The sequence below is a fragment of the Portunus trituberculatus genome, chromosome 50, assembly GCF_017591435.1.
Source record: "Portunus trituberculatus isolate SZX2019 chromosome 50, ASM1759143v1, whole genome shotgun sequence".
Lineage (NCBI taxonomy): Eukaryota > Metazoa > Arthropoda > Malacostraca > Decapoda > Portunidae > Portunus > Portunus trituberculatus.
The window spans coordinates 20,969,911-20,995,389 of NC_059304.1; the positions used below are offsets into that span (position 1 = coordinate 20,969,911).

A 25,479-nucleotide genomic window follows, 5' to 3' on the forward strand; every position below is an offset into this window, starting at 1 on the left:
TCTCTCTCTCTCTCTCTCTTTCTCTCTCTCTCAAAAAAAAAAAATAGTAATAATTGAAAAATAATAATCAGTAGATCCAAGGGAATGTCCTCCTACATTGCCATCTTTCCACCCGTGCCGAGCTCCAAGTTACGTGTGTGTGTGTGTGTGTGTGTGTGTGTGTGTGTGTGTGTGTGTGTGTGTGTTTCACTGTTTGATCTGCTGCAGTCTCTGACGAGACAGCCAGACGTTACCCTACGGAACGAGCTCAAAGCTCATTGTTTCCGATCTTCGGATAGGCCTGAGACCAGGCACACACCACACACCGGGACAACAAGGTCACAACTCCTCGATTTACATCCCGTACCTACTCACTGCTAGGTGAACAGGGGCTACACGTGAAAGGAGACACACCCAAATATCTGTGTGTGTGTGTGTGTGTGTGTGTGTGTGTGTGTGTGTGTGTGTGTGTGTGTGTGTGTGTGTGTGTGTGTGTGTGTGTGTGTGTGTGCTACTCGACCAGACTCTAGATTCTAGATTTTGCTGTCCAATTCTGATGGACATATTCTAGAATGGATGTAAGATTATTACAATCAGTAGAAAAAGGAGTATGACTAAAAGGATGCAGGGATGAAGGGCATTCCTTACGAAAGGAGATAAACTTTTATATGTGGACAAAATAGGAGAGAGAGAGAGAGAGAGAGAGAGAGAGAGAGAGAGAGAGAGAGAGAGAGAGAGAGAGAGAGAGAGAGAGAGAGAGAGAGAGAGATCAGTAGCAGGTTTGTTTCATGATGAAATTAGTAATAAACTTCATATGAAAATATACTGGTACAAATATTAAGCACTTCATTATTGCGTTTGTTTCCACGAATAGGTTCCATTAGTGACTAATGTAATAATGCATCGTAAGGTCCAGTCATTTAGTACCAGCAGCTTCTTTACCTGAGCACTCCTCCGTAGACAGCTGCAACGAAGAGGCCTGGAAGTCCTGTGAAGTGTCCCAGTTTGTTGATCACCAAATAGGGGAGAATCTGATCTGGTTTCTCAATCCGACCCGAAATAAGAGGATCACAGTCACGGTACATGACGTATGCCACCGCTCCGGAGGAGTAGAGCAGCAACCACATGATGCCTAACATGAATGATACGATTAATCTGCAACAAAGAGAGAGAGAGAGAAAACAAAACAAAACCGTAAGTATCTTTTTACGAGTTGCAGATTAGTTTACCAGCTTCTCTTGGCTCATGAAAGTAGTTTGTCAGGAATTGTATGGAGTAGGCATGCTTTCACGAAAGAAGCGTAATAAAGGCTTCATATTTGTTGCCCAAAACTGCACAACTTCACTACCTACATGGCGCTGATGAAGACACTTGTCTGCTGGTGAGAAACCCCCTGCTTTGTTTACCACAACATGCAATTTTCCAGTGTTATTGTAGATGTGTGAGTCCGAGATGGTGTTCCAATGTTTCATGTGTAGCCGAGCAAGACTTTTGTCCTAAACAGGTTTTTGGTGTTTAGGTTTATTATTGTTTGGTGTTTATGGTTATTCGGTCATTATCAAGTTGTGGTGTTACAGCATCCAGTAATGAGACGAGTAGTATTAACGGACAGCTGATTTACCCGATAAACATTACACAAGTTAGCGTGGCTGTAATAAACAACAAATAGAATAATAGGCTACGTTCATTACGTCTTCCCTTCTCCGGCTGAACGGGGAAGTGAGGCGAACAGTAAATGATGATGGGAGTTTCACGTCAAGATGGTGACCGTGAATAAATTTTTGTTGTACTGTGTGCATGATTTTGACGGAAAACAAGTTTTGAAAGTGCCACGTACTTCAGTAATGTGAAATGATTTATGAAGACATGGTGTTTCTACAACACTGAATAGTCACCCGGCCCAGCCGTTGTATCTGTCACTCTGCCTCACTCGAACTTCACTCCATGGCAAAACAAAGCCTCAAAATGCCATGTGTAGTATAGAACATTTCCTGTTGAGAATACCTTGTACTTTCGCCTCTATGATAGTAGTATCCGGAGAAACTAGTGTTACACGCTCTATATTCTTACTTCACTATAGTTTTTTTTTTTTTTTGGGGGGGGGATTGAAAAATTATTAGGCAAAATTCTTCTTAGTACTTCAATTTTGATTGATTTATTTCCTTAAAACTTGTAACACTAGTTTGTTGGAGGGAAGTGCATTACAACAGTCTTCATTACTTGAAACACCTTTAATTGTTTTTCCTAAGAAAAATTTGCTTGCATGTATTTTCATGCTACACTTCTTTTGTAGACTTCATTTTATTCATAAGTTTATTATTTCTTTATTCACCAATAAAACCAACATAATCCAGTCTCTCTAACCAAATTTGGCAATAAAGAGGAGCAAGGCAGTCCTAATTGTAAAATCTTTATTGTATGTATGTACAAATCCAGCCTTCCTAACTAGATTAAGCTTTAAAGAGCCCTAAGGCATTTTTTTTAACAAAAAGATTAAAAAAAAAACATTAATCCTGCGCCAGGGAGTGCATGGGAAGGTCCTTCAAGTTGTTCCCCAGCTCAAAGCACCTACATGATTATTATTTCTATTTTAATTTATTGACTACTTTTATTTATAATTTTCAGTTATTCTTTCATTTTTGTGTGTTGTGTTTTGTTGTAACATTTTGTTTGTTCACCTTATATATGTTTTTGTGTGTTTTGTGGTTTGATCAGATTCGGGAAATGGTTGAAATACAGTAAGTACATAAAACAGCACACTATCATGTAACAATGTGAATGGACAAATGAGTACGATTGTCCTCACCTCTGAGTTACCTGCAGGCTGCTGACTGAAGCGAGTCTCTGGTAGCATCCCTGGTTCAATCCCAACATGTTCACTGTGGCATAGAATCCCAGGACCATTGTCGACCTGAACGTGTGACGCGTGAACGGGCTAATGTCAAAGCTGAGGAAAACTTATAAATGTGAAATATAACTTGTATATACTTTGAAATGTGAACTGATAAACTACTTTAAACAGTTCTATCATTCTGGGCCTAAATTTTTCATTCAATGATAGACTCCATCGACAGAGGGGACAATTGTACACTAGATGAAAACATCCAAAAAATAATAAAACCTACCAGAGAAATGTAGTTTCGTCCTTAAGAAGCTTACCTAAACCTTGCCTAACTAAACTTAACTAAACTCAACCTAACTTAGACACAAAAATAACGTATCTGAGTAGTCAAACCGTGAACAGAGATGACAAAATGTAAATGAGACATCAAATCTGACATGCTGTTTACTCATACATAGATCTCGAATGAATAGATCATAAGTTAACCTATAGCAGATATATACTTCGCATTAATGTGTTGAATTCCTCCTCCTCCTCAAGATTTAGTATACTCACTTGAAGACTTCAAGACGGCCACCGTCATTCGCTGCTGTCCATATGTTCACTACACCGATGTCTAGGCAGCACATCACCATCACGACCAACACACCTCCGAACATGAGCGTCGTCTGAAGTACGTCCGTGTAAACCACGGCCCTCACGCCGCCCTAAATAATAAGAAAAAAAAAAACGTTATAATGTCACCGACAATCAAAGGGTTTCATTCGCAAGGCATACTGTAGGAAACGTGTTCGGGTAGCGTTTGCCGTCTCCGGACCCAAAAGACAAAATAGCAATCAGCGAATAGTAACCACAGCAGCACAGCATTAAGTTCCAGGAGGTAGGTATATAACTTAAAGAGTATAATCTAAGATATAATGTACTATGAGGTCGTGAAAGTTGGTGTTGTACAAAGAAATATTTCTTTTATTATAATTTCACGTGAAAAATATTTTGAGTGATACAAGGCAAGGGAAGAAAGAAAGATGCTGCGTTTCTTGGTGATATTTCGCATATATATTTTTATAGATAGGCAGTGTTGTCCGACTCTCTCGTGGTTGTGATATTCATCACGGAGCATTTTTTTTTTATACTTATTGCATCATCATCATCATCATCATCATCATCATCATCATGTATGGGCGAATAAATGTATATTTTGCAAAATTACGTTGACATAAAAGCTAAAACAAAGAGGAAATTTGAGTTGGCTGAGAACTCACATATATTTGCGAACTGTGAACACAAGCACATGCCCCCAGCCCGCCACAGTGTCTGCTGCCGCCCTGAAAAGCTACTCTTCCCAAGAAAATTAACCGAGAACGATAAGTAACGAGAGAATTTATTAACATTTCTTCCTGTATCTTACGGAATTATCACCTAGAGTTATCACATAGAGGTGATGTACGACGTACGTACATGGCAGTTTTTCCTAAGGGCGGTGATCAGTGACTATTGAAATATTAAATGATATCTACATGCCAAGCTGTGCTTTACAGTTTGTCATACTTACGATAGTAATGTAGATGGTGCAGACGGTGCCCATGCTAATCATAGAACCCCACAGTGAGAGGCCAGTCACAGTGGACAGGGCTAAGGATGGAGCGTAGAGACAAATTCCCATGAAGAAAAAGCTTGAGAGGAGATGACACATCGTTGATACCCTGCGCAGTATGACACAATTAAAACACTTCTCTACATACTGAAGACAATGTGAACATATATATATATATATATATATATATATATATATATATATATATATATATATATATATATATATATATATATATATATATATATATATATATATATATATATATATATATATATATATATATATATATATATATATATATATATATATATATATATATATATATATATATATATATATATATATATATATATATATATATATATATATATATATATATATATATATATATATATATATATATATATATATATATATATATATATATATATATATATATATATATATATATATATATATATATATATATATATATATATATATATATATATATATATATATATATATATATATATATATATATATATATATATATATATATATATATATATATATATATATATATATATATATATATATATATATATATATATATATATATATATATATATATATATATATATATATATATATATATATATATATACACACATATATACACACACATATATACACATATATATATATATACACACATATATATATATATATATATATATATATATATATATATATATATATATATATATATATATATATATATATATATATATATATATATATATATATATATATATATATATATATATATATATATATATATATATATATATATATATATATATATATATATATATATATATATATATATATATATATATATATATATATATATATATATATATATATATATATATATATATATATATATATATATATATATATATATATATATATATATATATATATATATATATATATATATATATATATATATATATATATATATATATATATATATATATATATATATATATATTACATATATATCAATTTGTTATATTGTTCATCATTACTCAACATATACATACTCTTCCCTGTTCTTACGTGTTCCTGTTAGCATAACCTTGTCTTTGTTTTGTTTGCCGGGCCTGACGTCTCGTATATACCACACTACCTGTGGGCCTTCGTCTATGTGTTGAGTCCACTGCTGGGCGGATTGTAACCCTTCTCAATAGACAATACGCTTCTTTGTGTGAAGGTTGGGGTAAAACAGGTGGTCGAGTCTGGTATAGGGTGGTCATGCGTTGGCTAGGATCAGGCAGGCATTGGGGTCCCCTATGGCTCTAATCTTCCTTGGCCACCCTTGCTAAGCATTTGGAACAAATACTCAGGCCTGTCTCTCTCCTGGACGTCCGTAAGACACCAGTTTTTTCTTCCGGAAAGGTTCCGTTTCCTTATCCTGGAACACTGGAGGCAAGTCGCTGAGACAGGAATGTTCTCAGACTGGCACTCGCAAACCTATAGGAGACTTTAACCGCCCAGGTTGAATTTTTTTCCGGAGTGAATGAGCATGCTTGCTTTGAAAAATATCTAGTTGTTGAACCATTTGATGACAGATCAATTAAAAAAGCTCAATGTTTTTCGAGGTTCACCTCTTCTTAGGGAGCTTGCATGAGGTTACTCCATGGGGATGGTGACCTGCTTGTGGTCTCTCTTAGGAAGAGATCTCGCTTCCATGCTATCACCTCTGTTTCCATTTCTGCTGTGTGTGTGTGTGTGTGTGTGTGTGTGTGTGTGTGTGTGTGTGTGTGTGTGTGTGTGTGTAATTCACTGTTTGATCTGCTGCAGTCTCTGACGAGACAGCCAGGCGTTACCCTACGGAACGAGCTCAAAGCTCATTATTTCCGATCTTGGGATAGGTCTGAGACCAGGCACACACCACACACCGGGACAACAAGGTCACAACTCCTCGATTTACATCCCGTACCTACTCACTGCTAGGTGAACAGGGGCTACACGTGACAGGAGACACACCCAAATATCTCCACCCGGCCGGGGAATCGAACCCCGGTCATCTGGCTTGTGAAGCCAGCGCTCTAACCACTGAGCTACCGTGTGTGTGTGTGTGTGTGTGTGTGTGTGTGTGTGTGTGTGTGTGTGTGTGTGTGTGTGTGTGTGTGTAATTCACTGTTTGACCTGCTGCAGTCTCTGACGAGACAGCCAGACGTTACCCTACGGAACGAGCTCAAAGCTCATTGTTTCCGATCTTCGGATAGGCCTGAGACCAGGCACACACCACACCGGGACAACAAGGTCACAACTCCTCGATTTACATCCCGTACCTACTCACTGCTAGGTGAACAAGGGCTACACGTGAAAGGAGACACACCCAAATATCTTCACCCGGCCGGGAAATCGAACCCCGGTCATCTGGCTTGTGAAACCAGCGCTCTAACCACTGAGCTACCGGGCCGTGTGTGTGTGTGTGTGTGTGTGTGTGTGTGTGTGTGTGTGTGTGTGTGTGTGTGTGTGTGTGTGTTTAAGGAAATAAATATTCATGAACTAACGAATTTGATGGTTTGGCCATAGATTCTTGCATACGATTAAGGAATCTATGGGGTAATAAAGAAAGATTTTCCTTGATGAACAGTTATACATCACAATATTACCATAGAGCAGATCTTGAGTGACTTTTCACTTACCCCATTGAGTGAGAGTATTCCAAGGTTATACAAGATGGGAATGAGTCCTTGATGCACTAACATGCTTCCAGGAATTACCCCTAATATGGCCACCATGATCTGTGCCCCAAAATAGTACACCTCCGTTGGGTTGCCTGACGAAAGAATGTAAGAAAATAAGGAAATTGCTAAATGTCAAGCGACCTACATGAGGCAGCGCCTGAACACGTGAAACTATAATGGCTGCCATCGCCTTTCGCATATTTGCAGCTCACAGTGACGAGTCACTGTCGCGGTCGGCGCGGCTTGAAGCGTGGTCGGCGGTGTCACTCTCTTTAATGGTTTATCTATCGCTGGAAATTTGGTACCCGTTGCTAGGTTGATCACATGCTTTCTCTCCTTTTCCAGGCTCTTTGAGACTCTTCCCAGTTTTTACGTCTCACATTTTTCTGGTTAATTACACAGCTTTGTCTCTGTCTTTGCATTTATTTCCCTGTGTGTTTGGCGTGTGTAGTGATCCATATGCTCCCCGTGGCATTTCGTTTGAGATATGATTCCACCGCGGGGTGTGGTGAGTCCTCGTAGACAACGCGCTCTTTTGGCGGGAGTTACAATAGCGAGAACATCATCGAAATCCTTGTAAAAACATAACTATAGAATTGATGGATGACGCGGTCAATACCGTTATCTGATGATCAGAAGGGAATTATAATGGATACCTGAAAAGTTCCAAAGTAAGATTCCTTTAATACTTTAAAGGAGAAACAATATTGCGGACCTATGACAAGGAATGTTGCGAGCTCGCCACAAACTTTCCAGGAATTAGTGTTCGGAGGTCACAAGAAGTATGTGATTGATCGTGTTAAGGATCAAACTTGAAACTAAAGCACTGCTTGAGTCTGTTTCTAGGTTTAACAACTTCCTGTTTTGTGTCCCACCAAAGAAGAGAATAAGTTTTGTAGATGTTTGTATCTAAGTAAGTAGGAGTCATCCTCGCATGCTTAAGCATCTGATATGTATCTCCTCTGAAATGTTAAGAGCATCTTTGGTAGAGGATACACATCTCGTCTCCAACACTTTCAGACTTTGTTATATTTGTAAAATACACTTGGGTCTGCCTCTAAGTGCATGCGTGCATAGGACTGAACCACAGCAGTTTCTGTTGATGCTATTAAGAACTGACAAAGAACATATTAATCATTGTCATGTTGCAAGATTCAAGTGAAATTCAAAGCGAGACGAAAGACAGCGGAATCTTCAACACCCAGACAGAGGAACCACGCTGGGGGTTGGTGGGGAGCAACGGCGCACTCTGCAAAACTTGTGAAGAGCCGAGATATACCACGCGAAGACGAACAGTTTTATAGGTATGAACTCATGAATGCTTACACTGGATTAGCTAACAAGAGAAATGAGTGAGAGGGACACAGAGAGCGTAGCAGAGGAGGGAGAGAGTAGGAAGGTGTGTGAGTGAGTGTGTAAGTCAGTGAGAGGGACAGAGAGGGAGTGTGGATGTGCGAGAGAGTGAGGCAGTGTGTGAGTGAGTGAGTGAGAGGAACAGCGTGGCAGAGGAGGAAGAGAGTGTGGCAGTGTGTAAGTGAGTGAGTGAGAGGGACAGAGAGAGCATGGGAGAGGAGAGAGTAGGAGGGTGTGTGAGTGAGTGAGAGGGACAGAGAGAGAAAGTGGGAGAGGAGGGAGAGAGGGAAATGTGGGTAGTTTGTCCGCAGAGTAAGTGAAACGTGGATGTGTCTCGCCCTAGAGTTTGTGAAGAGTGCATGGACATTATTTGCTGCTTCTGTTGCTACTACTACTACTACTACTACTACTACTACTACTACTACTACTACTACTACTATTACATTTTTTTTTTATGTCCTGACCTATAGCTGCTGAAGGTAACTTGAAGAGTATTGGAAGCGCTGTTCAACTTCCAACCATTAGTGGTGCTGGCAATTTTATTGATAGTGGTACCCATATTAGGACCCATATCACCACCCAACCGCATCTTTGGTGTAACCACCTAAAACAGCGTTTTCGAACCTTTCCCGACCATAGCACCCCCTCTTGTCATGTCTAAGGAGTCCAGCACCTCCAACTAAAATCTTGTTATTAGAAGGATAAAAGAAAGTGTGTGCATCACTTCCAGCATCCCCTATAATTGATTTCAGCACCCCAGAGTGCTAGCACCCAGTTGGGAAACGCTGACCTAGAACCTTGGTATCATGGTGACATGTTGGTGATTTTAAACTACTCGACAAATGGCAAAGTGTCAAGGCGATACGTGGTGGATTTGAACCTACGCGTGGACGTCTGTCCGATCCCACGCTCACCACCTTATCCACTACGCCATAGCCTCCCTATACTCTTGTTCTCTCTCTCTCTCTCTCTCTCTCTCTCTCTCTCTCTCTCTCTCTCTCTCTCTCTCTCTCTCTCTCTCTCTCTCTCTCTCTCTCTCTCTCTCTCTCTCTTCATAGTCTGTCCTGAATATAAATAAAAAACAATAATATCGAGAAGTATAAATAACACCATGGTACAGTACACATATATTATAAAGTATATATATGATAAATAGATAAATAAATAAATAAATAAATAAACAACCTCACGATTTTCCGCGATAATATTTTCTACGATGCGATTTTCCACGATGCGATTCTCCTCGATAATATTTTCCGCGATACGATTTTCCACGATATTTTTCACGATTCGATTTTCCACGATGATATTTTCCACGATTCGATTTTCCACAATATTTTTCACGATTCGATTTTCCACGATGATATTTTCCACGATTCGATTTTCCACGATATTTTACACGATTCGATTTTTTACGTTAATATTTTCTACGATTCGATTTTCCACGATATTTTCCACGATTTGATTTTCCACGATAATATTTTCTGCAATGCGATTCTCGATAATATTTTCCGCGATACGATTTTCCACGATATTTTCCACGATAATATTTTTCACGATGCGTTTTTCTACGAAGCGATTCCCCGATAACGAAGCGGTTGATAACGATGACGACGCTATTTAAATACTACTTTCTTGGGTTGGTACTGGGCCGAACCCTTCCTCCCCAAGGGTCCATCCTAGTCCCAAAGGTGTGAGAACAGTGACGAGGCAACCTTGCCGCGCCTCACACGGATCGCCATGAGCAATGACCCACCACACACCACGCCCCAGCCACTGTCATGAAGTGAGTCCTCTCACCAGTAGAGGTCCCTCCTCGTCCTGCCAATGTCTGGTGCATAACGTACAGCGTGCCTCACACCACACCCCCAGCCACTGGCATGAAGGATGTCCTTTCACCCCTGAAGGACCCCCCTCGTACTGCCAGTACCTGGTGTATGGCGCCCAGCGTGCCACACACCACATCCCCAGCCACTGACATGAAGGAGTCCTCTCACCCCTGAAGGACCCCCCTCGTACTGTCAGTGTCTGGTGTATGGCGCACAGCGTGCCACACACCACACCCCAGCCACTGACATGAAGCGAGTCCTCTCACCCCTGAAGGACCCCCCTCGTACTGTCAGTGTCTGGTGTATGGCGCACAGCGTGCCACACACCACACCCCAGCCACTGGCATGAAGTGAGTCCTCTCACCCCTGAAGGACCCCCCTCGTCCTGCCAGTGTCTGGTGCATGGTGCACAGCGTGCCACACACTACGCCCCAGCCACTGGCATGAAGTGAGCCCTCTCACCTCTAAAGGACTCCCCTCGTACTGCCAGTGTCTAGTGCATGGTGCACAGCGTGCCCTCGTTCATGGCGATTTATTCAGCCCAGTGCTACCACAATCAAGAGACACCCTCCACCAGACTCTATGGAAGGAGCTCTTATTTCCCTATAAGGACTCCCCTCTGGTCAACATCTGATGAATGGTAGACATTGATCCCTTGCTTATGGCAACCCCTTGCCTAGTATGAGGCACTGCAAGTGGATGATTATCACTGAAGCTTGAGGCCGCAAAGGAAAAGAAGGACCTGCTGCCAGTTCCTGCCTTGGGCCCCAGGCCGGACCCGACAGCCACCTTCTCCCCCAGTGCGGCGCCTAAGGCCGTCACGGCCCTCAACAAATTTTGGCCGAAACTTCTTTCAGTCTTCATTTAGATTTTGATCCGAATAGAAAATCATCGATTGCAAGTGAAAAACGAGGGTGTTTGCAAATTGTGGAAAATTAAGGTGATCAGTGAAACAAGACAAGGCAGCTTTTGCATCGCATAGTATAATATAAGGAGTGTGTACCTTGCACGTCTGTTGCCCGTGAACATGATGCACATGTTCGTAGATGCCTGGATAGAGCCAGTAATGCATTGGCGGCTGCCTACTTCATGGTGGACTTTAGAAGATCAAGTAGATTTCTGGATAGGGAGGATGAGTGGACGTAAGTAAACATGTATACAAGAACTGCCACATGTTGATCTACTTTGTTCTGATTCTCTTATGTCCTTGATTTTTTTTTTCATCTTTTTAACCACAGCATTCTGTAAATATAGGGAAAAAGGAAGGCATGAAGGGGATAAGATAAAATGTTTTGTTTTTATGCTACTACTACTACTACTACTACTACTACTACTACTACTACTGCTGCTGCTGCTGCTGCTGCTGCTGTTGCTGTTGCTGTTGCTGCTGTAGCTGCTGCTACTACTGCTATTACTGCTATTACTGCTATTACTATTGCTACTACTACTACTACTACTACTACTACTACTACTACTACTACTACTACTACTACTACTACTACTACTATTATTACTATAACTGTTAATACGACTTAATGACTGCGTACGAAGACGAAAAGTTATGTCAGAGCCGGCCGGGCGGCTCTGCATGGCAGTCTACTACAAGCCACCCCTGCGGCCCTGACAGTATAAGGGTTAAAAATTTATCAACTAGACGATAAATAAATAACAACCGGCGAATCCGTTATTACAATTAGTGTTCCTGAAGACAAAAGTTCTCATATGTATCTCAGTCATTATAGAGGTAGACCACTAGCGCCTCCACCACTTACTATCACAACCCCGGATCATCACCACTGCTTCCTATCTAAGGACGCATCTACCACCACGCACTATCTAAAGTTTGCATCATCACCTGCGTCACATCTTCACCAGCTCGTATTTCGTATTATCTCTATCAAACATCACTCTGATCATAATGATTACTGGATCCCTCTCACACTACCATTATGTTTTCATTATTCAATATTCGTGTCAAATGTTGGCCATGATAATCATATATATATATATATATATATATATATATATATATATATATATATATATATATATATATATATATATATATTATATATGTGTATACGTACATTGTTTTAGACTTTTACAGCTCAACTCGTCCTAATGTTTTTTTTTTTTTTTCTTATCATGTTTTTACATTAAATTTTAACTCTACAGTCACTGATAAGACTGAGGATGTCAGTCAAAACTAACAGCTACTCCGTATTTATGAAGTGATGTATAGGGGGACATTTTGCACACTGGAGCTCCAGCTATAGTGAGGAGGCGATAGCTGCAGAGTCGCAAGAAAGGAACCACCGACGTGGAAAAGTCGTAAAATTGATAAAACGGAGGGTCTGATGAAGGAATGTCACCCCAAGCAAGAAAGATGTGCCATTAAAAGGGTTTTATTTTATGTTGTGGCCTATAGCGCCTGTAGGCATACTTGAAGAATATGTATGGGAAGTGCTGTTCAGCTTCCACACTTTAGTGGCGCAAGCAATTTTATTTATAGTGGTACCCATACTAGGGCCCATACCACCCAAGTGCATCTTTGGTGATGTAATCACCTAGAACCTGGGTATCATGGTGACATGTAGCTAACTTTAAATCACTCGACAAATGGCAAAGTATCAAGGTGGTACGTGGTGGGATTCGAACCTACTCGTGGACGTTTGGTCGATACCACGCTCACCACCTTATCCATTACGCCACCGCCTCCCTTAAAAGTTACTTACGGAGATGTGTTGCAAAGAATGAAATCACAATTCATATGTGCGATAGACACCAGAAGATACTCTTGGCCAAGTCAATGTTGTAGCCTCCAGGGGCCATGCGTAGCGCTGAGTTGTAGAGATGTGCGGAATAAAAAATAAAAAAAAATACAATACCAACAGTCAAAATGAATTTATATAACATAGTGAAATCTAATAAAGAAAATAGATAAATTGTTTTGTATATCATCAATGATGTCCACCCATGTATTAAAAGTATAAACCGGAAACACTTTAATTAGATTCTAAAGATTTAAACAATGTGATCCCAAGTTGGTAACATATTCTTGCGAAACAGGAATGATATACCTTTCTAAATGTCTTTCACCCTCAGCTAGCACACTCACACAATGCTCCTCTTAAAATCAAGTTCCTTCTGAAATGTTAACCTCTGATTCCCAAACTGTGTAATATGTTATTTGCAGTGTAATTTGCTACTACTGTTATTGGATTATTTTATGCTGCAGCGAACGTTTGGAGGAGACACAAAACTACAGACGATGAAATGTTTTTTTTTTCCAGTTTACTCACCTAATATAAATATTACAGAGAACATTCCACCCAAGAGAGAAATTGCCACTGGAAACGGAGGCATGTTTCTCCCGCCCGAGAGGAAATCTTGAGTCGACTCGCGTCCTCGACTCTGGATTGCGCTGTACTGGAGTATGATAGTTAGAAATGGAGATGGTAGAGAATGGGGTGTAAGGAAGTGGAGGAGTGAGATAGACAGAGTAGTGAAAGGTGTGGGACTGAGTGACTGGAAGAATAGGATTGAGCAAAAGAGTACTTTGGAATGGTATAGAGAGAAAGAGGCCCCAATGTATGAAAAGTGGTATGATGGAAGCCTGGGTGGGGATCTTCTCTTCCGAGCTAGGGCACAGTGCATGGATGTGAATGCAAGGAATTATAGATGGTCTGAGTCCCGCAGCAAAGTGTGCCAGATGTGTGACTTGGGAGAGGATGAGACAGTGGAGCATGTAGTGCTGGAGTGTGTGAAGTATGCCAGAGACAGGTATGAGATGATGCAAGTGGTGCTGAGGGAGCTGGGGCATGACAGAGTGGAGATGACAGGAAGGGAATGGATGGTGGTGCTGCTGGGACTCTGTGGGGAGACAAATGAAAGGATGATTGAGGCTGTGAAAGAGTTCCTGGAGAGAATGTGGCGTGCTAGGTGCAGGAATTAGTGGTGTGAAAGATGGTGATTGCCCTCTTTGTTGTTTGTGTTTTTTCGTATTTTCCTTACAGGCGCTGCCGATACAAAGGCCTGACGCAGAAGAAATTCTTGCGTCACCTGTAACATCAAGATCAAGATCAAGATCGACCCAGACCGAGACTCACGGAGTTTGTTTACATTTCTTACAATACAAACATGAAAGGAACCAAAAAACTGGAAAACACAAACAGTTTACGAAAATAGACGACGAACCTAGACTACAGCGCTGGTTTGAGTTTTTATAGGTGTGCCAGAGGGAGTGAAAGCGTACTGCCTGCTTCAGGCGCGACTAATACTGGCTGGAAATATAGTTATATGGAATACATAGTAAAGTTCCACCTCCTTGACAACCTCTCACTGTGGAGTTCCTGAGTGGCCGCTACGTGCGGCACAATAGCGTGGGGTGCCATGAGATGATGAGAGACTCCAGTCCCTGCCTTGCCCAGGCACAGCCGCCAGTGATATAGCTGAGCCGTACTCACAGTGAATGTTAACAAGGTTGAGAATGAACTCAAGGGAGTGAAGATCATTACATGATATAAAGTCAGATATTACTGCAGAGTTTCACTACAATCACCTACGTGTTTTTTACCCACCTCAAGAGATAGAGCTCCTGATTATGAGTAATTTGAACCCCATATATACGAGGTGCAACCTTTTTGAATGGCGACACAGATTTTTTTTTAAGCGTGATTTGGTGTTTTGGTGATGAGCCGTGACACTTGCCTCCCGCATCAAACCCTGCCGCACACTGATGGTGTCATGCGCTCGCGGCGGCTAGGCGGGCTCCGTGACATACCATTGTCTGAGCACGCGCTTAATTGTTTACGCTGATTGAATCTGTTCTTTGATAGGTTAGGCGGCGGCCAATGAAAAAAAAAAAGCATAATTATTTCCACCAATCACGACGGCCCCTGAGGTTAGGTTTAGTTAGGTTGGATTAGGTTAGGTTAGATTAGGTTTAGTTAGGTTAGATTAGGTTTAGTTAGGTTAGGTTAGGTTCTTTTCTGGAGGAAACTAATTTTTCTGGTAGATTTCAGCTTGTTTTTAATTAATTTACCAGTTGTTATTTTATGCAAATCATAATATGTTTCGGGGCTGTAAAAAAAAAATTGGTTGATTTGCGCCAAAAACAAGTGGTATTTTAATTAAAAGCAAGCCGAAATCTACCAGAAAAAAATAGTTTTGTCCAGAAAGGGCAAGGTGGTGAAACTCTGTAGGTTTACCTAAAGTCAAACGTATTTGAATAGTACTTTTCCTGCTATTTATTCCTGAATGAAAATTATCTGTGCATTAGTTACCCTTGAAGGAGACTGGTAGTCACTGGTTAATGAATGATTCATTCAATGTAATGTTGGTGCTTGTCCAGAATCACTAACTCCATTCTACATTTGTATCAGCTATTTTTTGGAAATTCATCTAGTTTCTTTTGTTTTTTTCATATTTTTCAGTTTAATTAGATTAGGTTACAACCCTGTTCCTAAGATGAGTTCGTGCATGAAGGAAGGGAAGGGAGAGGGAGAACAGCAAGAGAGGGTAGCAGCAGCTGCAGCAGCCAGTCAGTGGTGCTGGAGTCGCATCTCTCCAAGCAACTTAGACCACAGACAGCGGCTGCCCACTGCTATCACTCTCCACCGTCTGGTTCCCCGTCCTTCTCCCTCTACCCACCATGCTGCGGCCTCCACTTCCACATTTAAGGTAATGATTTGTTCAGTGTGAACATATACTGCATGTGATGTTCCTATCAATAAGTGTTTCATTATGTACCCATGGATATTTTAAAACCAAACAGTGAATACCTATGTTAGTATCACATCTTCCAGTAAGTAGATTTCTAGAAATATTCTACTTTCTTTAGATGTTAGCTAGGTATCTCCTACTATAATACATATATACTTTCTGAACAGTATATCACACCTGAAGAAATAAAGGCAGCACAAATGCAGGCCAGGCAAGAGGTTTTGACATCCAGGGTAGATCCTCCTATGCCTGCAGCCTCAGACACTCCAGCTCCACCTTCACCACAGAACAAGAAGCACCCGAACAGAAAGAAAGATGGCTCTGGCTCCCAGGCATCATTTGCTTGCCGCCTAGGGAGTGGGGAGGTTGGGCTACGTCGTCGCCAGCTCACCAGACTTGTGTCTCAGATCTCCCGCACTCTTGTGGATCTTCAGGACCTCAGTGAGCCACGCCAAAGGGACTTTGTAGCTCCACTTGAGTTGGAGATCAAGAAACGACGATGGAATGAATGTGCACGATTAATGCGACGGTCACTGTTTGTACTCAAGCAAGAGGTGTGTGTGTTCATTTTGGCTAACACCCATGTGAGGTTATCAGCCTGCCATATAGATGAAATAAATTATACAATTTGTTGCTTGATCTGTGATTGTGTCAGAATACAAAAATTTTCTTGTGTCTGCAGGTGGTGGCCTTGGAAAGGGAAAGTGGTCAAGGAACAAGAACCAGCCATCACCTAAGAGCTTTGGCAGCGACTGCTCGAACCATCAACACACAACTGATGGTGAGAAGATGACATAATCTACACAACTCATCCCTCCCATGATACCCTCTCCCACACTTGCCTCAGTCCACTGCAACAGTCACAAAAGGAAACAAATTCTTGATGACAAACTGTTATCATACCAAATTGTACAGTCCGTTATTTATTTATTTTTTTTTCCCGGACATGGCAACACTCGGCAGGCAATATTGTGAGCTTCTGATTGGCCTTTTGTTGACCTCTTTCAACATCCAGCAGGTCAATTTAGTTTTTCTACCATGATACACGGAGCACAAAAACTTGGAAAACCTGCAGGTAGCACCTGCATTATTTTTTGTCATTCTCAGTTGACTACACATTTTGTACATATACTATATCACACCTCACATATTACAGACACTGAAGTCCCAGGCTCAGTCCTCCTGTGATCCTGCCTGGACAGAGGTGCTAGAGGAGTTCATTGGGGTGGCCCGCAAGATTTTGGTCCTTGCTGCCAGGGTGGGAGTTCAGTCCCCTCCATCCTCAGTCAAGGTGAGCATTCTGTCTTGAAGTAAAGTTTTAAGACGTGCTGCTTCATGTAGGAATGGCAAGTGCTAAAAGACTTACGTTGATACTCTCCCTCTGGAACTTTAGAGTATGTTGTTCCTTGAATTTTTTAGACTGGCTGACATTTTTAACTACAATAATATTAATCATCGTCATCATCATTTACCTCTATATACCATGCTAGCAGTCCTACATGAGGTGTCCTCCGACAGAGCATCACACACACATTAGTCACTTTCTTAGCCCTGTCAGCCTCCAGTGGAAAGGGACAGTCTTGTGGATTAGCACACTACACTTTAGAGATATGGTGGGTTGGCCACATGATAATGATAAATTATTAAAGTAATGATAGTACATAATAGTAATAATGATTTAGTAATGATAATAATATTAATAGTAATAATGATAACAATAATAATAATAATAATAAAAATAATAATAATAATAATAAAAATAAAAATGATGATAATGATAACAATTATAATAATAAGTAATACTACTATTACTACTACTACTACTACTACTACTACTACTAATAATAATAATAATAATAATGATAATAGTAATGGCCTTGTAACTGTCCAGGGTAATAAATTATTACACTTGCTGTCATTTCTTCAAAGTGACCATTGACCACCCTCTTAAGTGCCAATCTAGCAAGTTGGTTGTTTGGTCTCTTGATTTTTTTTTTTTTTTTTTTTTTTTAGGGAAAGCTGGCCAACGGCAACATAAAAGAGTGAGATAAAAGGAAAGGCCTACTTAGTTGCCAATCTCCTTGTAGGTCTGAGAGAGTTAGCCAAAAGCAAAGGATAGATATAAATGTCTTGCATGAATGAAGTCCAAGTCATATGAAGCTGGAAATAGAGAAACAAGTAGGGAGTTCCAGAGTTTACCAATGAAAGATATGAATGATTGAGAGTACTGGTTAACTTGCATTAGAGGTTTGGACAGGGTAGGGGTGAAAGGAAGAAGAAAGCCTTGTGCAGTGAGGCCGTAGGAAGAGAAGTATGCAGTTAGTAAGATCAGAAGAACAGTTAGCGTGAATATAGTGATGGAAGATAGGAAGAGATAAAACATTACAACATTGAAAAAGAGGAGAAGAAATGATGAGACAAAAAGCTTTTCATTCCACTCTACCTAATCAAACTATGAGTGAAACTGCCTCCATACATGGAAAGAGTATGTACCACATACATGGGCCAATAAGGCCCTTGTACAAAGTAAGCATTTTGGGGAGCTGAGAAAAACTGATGGAGATGCCTCAGAATGTCATAGAAGTTGTTTTAACAAGAAATGGTCTAGCCGCCATGGTACAGTGGAACCATGCGTGCTTTGGGGTCCGAGGGGTCTCCTAGCGCCCGGGTTTTAATCCTGTCCACGGTCCGAGTGTAGGTTGGGCTTCCTCACTCGGGGCAATGGATTCATAGCAGGTGGGCTTTGAGATAGGAGGTACCCCATAAAAGTATCCCCTTTAGCCCATAAATTCCCATGAAATGCCCACATGGTAAAAAAAAAAATGAGATGTAAAGTTTACAGTTTAGATTATAAGTAAAGGACAGAGGATATTCAGTGTAGAAGAGAGGGACAGTTGAGTGTCATTAAAGAAGAGGGGATACTTGTCTGGAAGGTTGTATTTAGTTGATAGATGGAGGAACTGAGTTTTTTAGGCATTGAACACTACTAAGTTTTTTCTGCCTCAGTCAGAAATCTTAGAAAGATCAGAAGTCAGGTGTTCTACGGCATCCCTGCGGGAACTGTATACTTTCTGAAGGGTTACATAGTTGTCTCTTAAAAGATGACATGCAAAAGTGTAGGATGGTATCATCAGGATAGGAGTGGATACAGCAAGAAGTTTGGTTTAGAAGATCATTGATGTATGATAGGAAGAGAGTGGGGTGACAGGACAGAACTCAGAGGATCACCACTGTTAATAGATTTAAGAGAAGAACAGTGGCTGTCTACCACAGCAGCAATAGAATGGTCAGAGAGGAAACTTGAGATAAAGTTATAAAAAGAAGGATAGAAACTGTAGGAGGGTAGTTTTGAGATCAGAGCTTTGTGTTAAACCCTATCATAAGCTTTTGATATGTCTAATGCAACAGGAAAAGTTTCACCAAAATCTCTAAAGAGGATGACCAAGACTCAGTAAGGAGAGCCAGATCACCTGTAGAGTGGCCCTGACTGGCAATCAGATAGAAGATTGTGAAGTGACTTGTTTAAAAATTTTCTTATTGAGGATAGATTAAAAACTTTAGACAAGCAAGAGATTGAAACTATAGGACAGTAGTGTGAGGGATTAGAACGGTCATCTCTTTTAGGAACAGGATGAATATAGGCAAACTTTTAGCAAGAAGGAAAGGTAGAAGTCAGTAGACTAAGTTGAAGGATTTTTGGCCAGGCAAGGTGTAAGCACAGAGGCATGGTTTTTGAGAACAATGGGAGGGACCCCATCAGGTCCATAACCCTCTGAGGGTTTAGGCCAGTGAGGGCATTGAAAACATCATTATGAAGAATTTTGATTGAAATCATGAAATAGTCAGAGGGAGCGACAAGCTCAGAATTGTCTAAGGTAGAGTTATTAGCAAAGGTTTGAGAAAAGACTTCAACTTTAGAGACAGATGAGATGGCAGTGGTGCCATCAGGATGAAATAAAGAAGGGAAAAATGAAGAAGTAAAGTCATTAGTGATGTTTTTGGCCAGATGCCAGAATTCTTGCAGTGAGTTTGATTTTGGAAAATTTTGACATTTTTTTTTATTAATGAAGCAGTGTTTAGCAAGTTGAAGTAGAGTATTGGCATGATTGCGGGTAGAAATATGAAATGCATAAGATTCAGGTAATGGAAGGCTCACCTTTTGTGGGCAACCTCTCTATCATCTATAGCACGAGAACAGGCTGTGTTAAACCAAGGTTTGGACGGTTTAGGTTGAAAAAAAAAAAAGTGAGAAATGTACGCCTCCATGCCAGACACTGTCAACTCTGTTATGCAGTCAGCACACAGATATGGGTCTCTGACATGGAAACAGTAATTCCAAAGAAATTCAGCATAATACTTCCTCAGGTCCCCCCAACTTGCAGAGGGGAAATGCTAAAGGCTCTTCAACTTTAGGGGATAGAGAGGAGTGATTGGAGAAATAAGACAAGATACAGAAATCAGATTGTGATCAGGGAGCCCAAAGGAGAAGATAGGGTAACAGTCCTGGAGATATGCTCAACATTCTCGACCTTTTTCTTAACACTAATCCTGCTTATGTTGTTACCTTATCTTCTCTGTTGGGCTCCTCTGATCGCAATCTCATTTCTGTATCTTGTTCTATTTCTCCAATCCCTCCTCAGGATACCCGAAAGGCAGAGGCGTCTCTGGCATTTTGCCTCTGCCAGTTGGAGGGACCTGAGCAGGTATTATGGTGATTTCCCTGGAATGATTACTGTTTCCATGTCAGAGACCCATCTCTGTGTGCTGAACATATAACAGAGGTGATAGTGTCTGGCATGGAGGCGTACATTCCTCACTCTTTATTCTCAACTTAAACCTTCTAAACCTTGGATTAGCTCAGCCTGTTCTCGTGCTATACATGATAGAGAGGTTGCCCACAAAAGGTACTTAAGCCTTCCATCACCTGAATCTCATGCACTTTATATTTCTGCCCGGATTCATGCCAAATCTGTTCTTCAACTCGCCAAACACTCCTTCATAAATAGAAAATGTCAAAATCTTTGAAGCTCCAACTTTCCTCAAGACTCCTGGCATCTGGCCAAAAACATCTCCAATAACTTTACTTTTGTCATATTCCCCTCCTTTATTTCATCCTGATGGCATTACTGCCATCTCTTCTGTCTCTAAAGTTGAACTCTTCTCTCAGATATTTGCTAATGACTCTACCTTGGATGATTCTGGGCTTGTTCCTCCCACACCTCCTCCCTTTGACTTAGTAGTGTTCAATGCCTCAAGAAACTCAATTCCTCCATCTATCAACTCAACACAACCTTCCAGACAACTATTCCCTTTTCTTCAATGACACTCAACACAACTGTCACTCTCTTCTGCACTGAATATCCTTGGCCTATCCTTTACTAATAATATAAACTGGAAACATCACATCTCATTTCCTGCTAAAACACTTTCTATAAAGTTAGGTGTTCTGAGGCGTCTTTGCCAGTTTTTCTCACCTCCCCAACTGCTAACTCTATACAAGGGCCTTATCTGCTTGTGTATGGAGTACTTTTCACAAAGGTTGGGAGGGTTCCACTCACACAGTTTTATTAGATAGGGTAGAATCAAAAGCTTTTCATTTAATTAATTTTCCTCCTCTAACTGACTGCCTTCAGCCTCTTTCTCACCGCCGGAATATTGCTTCTCTTGCTATCTTTTATCACTATTTTCATGCTAACTGATCTTGCTAACTGCATGCCTCCCCTCCTCCTCCTACGGCCTTGTTGCACAAGGCTTTCTTCTTCTTCTCACCCCTATTATCTCCAATTCTCTAATGCAAGAGTTAACCAATATTCTCAATCATTCATATCTTTCTCTGGTAAACTATGAAACTCTCTATCTGTGTCTGTATTTCCAGCTTCCTATGACTTCACTTAATTCACGAGGGAGGTTTGAAGACATTTGTCCCTTTCCTTTGGCTAATTCTATCAGCTCTGTAAGGAGACTGGCAACTGATTGGGCTTGTTTTCTTTATATTTTTGTTGTCCTTGTCCAGTCCTCCTTTCTTACTTACAAGTAAATAAATAGATAAATAAAATAGGCAGAAGGATTAGAGATAAGGAAAAGGTCTAGAATGTTGGGTGCATCTCCAAGACAGTCAGGAAAACGAGTAGAGTGGTACATCAGTTGTTGTAAGTCATGGAGGATAACAAAGTTGAAGGCTAGTTCACTAGGATGGTCAGAGAAGGGAGAGGAAAGCCAAAGCCATTTAAGGTAGATACTGGAAGTGCATTCCAACCTGAGGACATTTATAGTCTTCTTCCCAGAAGGGAACTCCGAGGCTGGTTTTGGAGTCACTATTTTTTAATTCTAAGTGAAGGTTGTGTGTAAAGTGCATGCATGCAGTTTTGTGTGAAGGAGAAGAGTTGTCTTTAGAGGGTAGGCTGTGACTTCCTCTTGAGTTGTGAGACACAAAGAGAAACATTCAATGAATTAACTGCTAGCTTTAATGGTAAATTCACAGCACCCTCTTAGCTGATCCTTAAGACCAAAACTAGTGTAACTGACCTTGCTAGGAGTAAACTGTTGTTTTGGTAGGTGTTTACTGTTAACTAACTTTCCATGCATCTCTAATAAATGTACTATGTTAATCTAAATTACTGGATCTGTGTGTGCCATATCTTCTTTAATTCTTTGTAACTGTCTTTTTTAAGTGGTTCGCATTGCCTGAAGAGAGGGTAGCTGGTGGCTCAGAGGATACCAGTGGGCAGGAGTCAGCTATAACCATCTCAGATGTAGACTCTACCAACATTCACCTCCTGCAATCAGGCCATGTGAGGGACAGGCTGGCCAGGTTGGCAGCACGCCACTTCAAAAGGAGGAAAAAGGTGCTCACTCAAATACTCTACACCTGGTAAAACTGCCTTTGCTTCACTATCGTCTTGGTACATTTTACTCTAAGTGCAGAGCATGATTATGATTTACAAAGTTGGAAAATCAATTTTATATTGATTGAGAATAAACATGCATTTTGCTATAATCTCTTGAGTTAGAACTGCTAGGTATGCTTTATACATCCTTACAGCAGAAGAGTCAAAACTCCACAATGACTGAGAGGAGGCAGAATAAACAGTATGTTGTTTTGGAACCCTTGAAAAGACACCATGATGGCAAGGGAAACATGTCTTTGGATATAACAGCAACACACCAGTCTCCTGCCAGCCCATCTCACTTGAAGGTGAGAGCATGAGAAAGTGATATGAGAATTTTGGCATAGCCATAAGTGTCTTTATAGGAGTTTTTGACACATCTGGTTTATTTCACTGATTGGATCAGACACAGGGAAGGGGATAAGTGTGTTGTACTCTATTAAAAGCAAACAATCTTTGCTTTTTGACCCTGGTGCAGAGAATTACAGAGTAGTTTCCCTGTGAAGAAGGCAAGAATATTGCCACTATATTCCTTGACCATCATAAAAAAGAAAGAGCAAAGAAATTGAACATTTTATTAAATTTTGCATGTTTTCTTTATGTCAATGAGTCAGGATTATATACATTAAAGTAAAGCTGGGAAATTGGTGTTTTGTTGGTAGTTTTGCCCTTGTAATATCTTAGTTGCAGTAATTTTTCCCTAACAAATTAGTGTCTGGAGGAAATAGGACAAAACATAGTTTTTGCCTTTCATGTACATGTAATTAGTTTCATATTGATTTATTTACTGATTTAAAGGAAGGTGATGGCAACACTACTGATGTCACCTCAGCTCCTAGGAACACCAGCCACAGTTACCTTCACTCTCAGCCATCAGTATGTAAGACCTCTGCAAGCATACCATCTCATGACTCATCCTCCAGAACTAATGCTGCAGCAGCCCCTCAAATTCAGACTTCACAAACACAAACTAGTAATGTTCCAGAGTCTCAGCCTCAACTGCCACCCTGTCAAAGTGACTTGCCAGCCTCAAAGTCCTACATTAACATGTTGCCTCATGCAAACCTTTCAGCAAAAAACCTTACAGAACAATTGTCATTTTTGCTGCAGAGGTAAGTGCAATATGTGCAATATGTTTATATTCATAGATGAAGTCCTAAAGTGATATACTTTTTTTTTATTGACTGATGGATGTTTCATTAGCAATGTTAGTACAGTACATATGTATGCTTTAAATGAGACACTCTTTTCCACATGGACAAATCTGCAGAATTACAAATATATGAAGTTTACTGTACATGCAGTATCTATATTTAGTAAACTTGGTATCTTGTACATTGTAGAGTCTGCAAGTTAGAAGACAACAAAAGAACAACAGAAGCACTGATAGCAGAGGCTTCCCAAGTCACTCACTCACCAGTTGTCACTCAGAGCCTGGGTGATGCCGTGCAGCAGGCTAGACTTGTCCTTACAGCAGTGAGAGATGCTGTGCCACACCCTCAGCCTCTTGTACCTAACACTGGAATCACTGGTTTTGATTCTCTTCCTAAAAACACTGGCTTGTCCATAAAGGTTCCTGAAAGAGTTCCACCAAGGACTTCACCAGATGAAGTAGGAGGCAGCTTTTGTTCACAGGAAGTAGAGAAGGATGTAAATCCATTGGAAGGAAAATGGTTGACCGGAGAGAGTGTCATGGAGCAAGTGAGACGACAAAAAGAACAGTTTTGGCGTTCTCTTGCTGAGCAGGGCTTTGTGAGGCCACCAGAGACTTTACCTCGTGCTGGAGAGAAAAGCTGTAGTGACCAGTCAGTAAGCTTTAAAGAGCCCTACAAAAACACTTCAGAAGAAAAACTTAAGCAAACTTCACCAAAGAAAGCTGTATCAAGAACACATGTACATCAGCAGACTCAAACAAAGCCTCCAAAGCATTGTCAGTCTTCAAGTAAGAAGGACTCAAACTCAGGCTTTTCCAGTTACACTTCTTCCAACAACAAGATCCAGCCCAGCACCTCTGACAGCAAGATTAAATGTGATGCTCCTTCTGCTGATGGCAAGCAATCTTTCTCCATTGAGAGTCAGCTTCAACAGAATGTACCTGCTGAGAACACATCTTCAGGGGTGCCCAGCAGTACAGAGACCGAGTCACAAAGCTTTCCATCTTATGAAGGAGTCGCCAGCCCTCGTGAATAAGACTGTGAGCAGACCAGCAGATCTTGTTGCAGGAGATGAGTATATAGTGAACTTTTTTAATAATACAATACAAAATTATTTAAGCACAGGTAATTTTTTATTATTAAATGTTGATTTGAGTTGGTGGTTCTGAGGAAATATATTTGAAGAAAAGTGTGTCTGCATAATGTATACCATGAAAATTTTCCATATTTACAATATACTTACCCAACCAATAATATATGCTATGGAGTATGCACCTGTTTCTCTTTCCTCCTATGTATATATACTAAGCCAAGAAAAAGAAAAAAAGTTGTTGTATTAAGATTAGTGTGGAATATGTGATGGGAGG

General features: G+C 40.4%; 2 protein-coding genes across 4 annotated transcripts; one reads left to right on the plus strand and one right to left on the minus strand.

Annotated features, from left to right (window-relative positions):
* Window positions 1–917: 917 nt before the first annotated feature.
* Window positions 918–15,095, minus strand: LOC123499907 (sodium-coupled monocarboxylate transporter 2-like). The gene is made up of 8 exons (XM_045248439.1): window positions 15,072–15,095; window positions 14,690–14,798; window positions 13,650–13,841; window positions 7,124–7,257; window positions 4,374–4,562; window positions 3,377–3,528; window positions 2,786–2,926; window positions 918–1,134 (listed from the first exon to the last, which is right to left on the minus strand). The coding sequence occupies exons 1-8, from the start codon at window positions 15,093–15,095 to the stop codon at window positions 918–920; spliced, it is 1,158 nt and encodes a 385-aa protein (XP_045104374.1).
* On the plus strand, window positions 14,429–25,382 carry LOC123499837. 3 transcript variants are annotated; one of them, XM_045248375.1, is made up of 9 exons: window positions 14,429–14,576; window positions 15,783–16,029; window positions 16,239–16,625; window positions 16,754–16,852; window positions 17,228–17,362; window positions 22,743–22,916; window positions 23,114–23,266; window positions 23,757–24,070; window positions 24,302–25,382. In XM_045248375.1, the coding sequence occupies exons 2-9, from the start codon at window positions 15,817–15,819 to the stop codon at window positions 25,146–25,148; spliced, it is 2,322 nt and encodes a 773-aa protein (XP_045104310.1). In that variant the 5' UTR covers window positions 14,429–14,576; window positions 15,783–15,816; the 3' UTR covers window positions 25,149–25,382. The 3 variants fall into 3 exon arrangements, with proteins under 3 accessions (XP_045104310.1, XP_045104312.1, XP_045104311.1); XM_045248377.1 differs by having other exon boundaries at window positions 23,117–23,266; XM_045248376.1 differs by having other exon boundaries at window positions 14,446–14,560.
* The last annotated feature ends 97 nt before the right edge of the window (window positions 25,383–25,479 follow it).

Bases quoted from the DNA above. Each gene is read 5' to 3' on its own strand.
- LOC123499907 (XM_045248439.1), bottom strand. From the start codon at position 15,095: ATGACACCATCAGTGTGCGGCAGG. The intron at 7,258-13,649 runs GTGAGTAAACTG...TTCTTTCGTCAG, and splicing joins CTCTGTAATATTTATATTAG to GCAACCCAACGGAGGTGTAC. The intron at 1,135-2,785 runs GTGAGGACAATC...TCTTTGTTGCAG, and splicing joins AGCCTGCAGGTAACTCAGAG to ATTAATCGTATCATTCATGT.
- LOC123499837 (XM_045248375.1), top strand. From the start codon at position 15,817: ATGAGTTCGTGCATGAAGGAAGGGAAGGGAGAGGGAGAACAGCAAGAG. The intron at 16,030-16,238 runs GTAATGATTTGT...CTTTCTGAACAG, and splicing joins CCTCCACTTCCACATTTAAG to TATATCACACCTGAAGAAAT. The intron at 16,626-16,753 runs GTGTGTGTGTTC...TTGTGTCTGCAG, and splicing joins TGTTTGTACTCAAGCAAGAG to GTGGTGGCCTTGGAAAGGGA.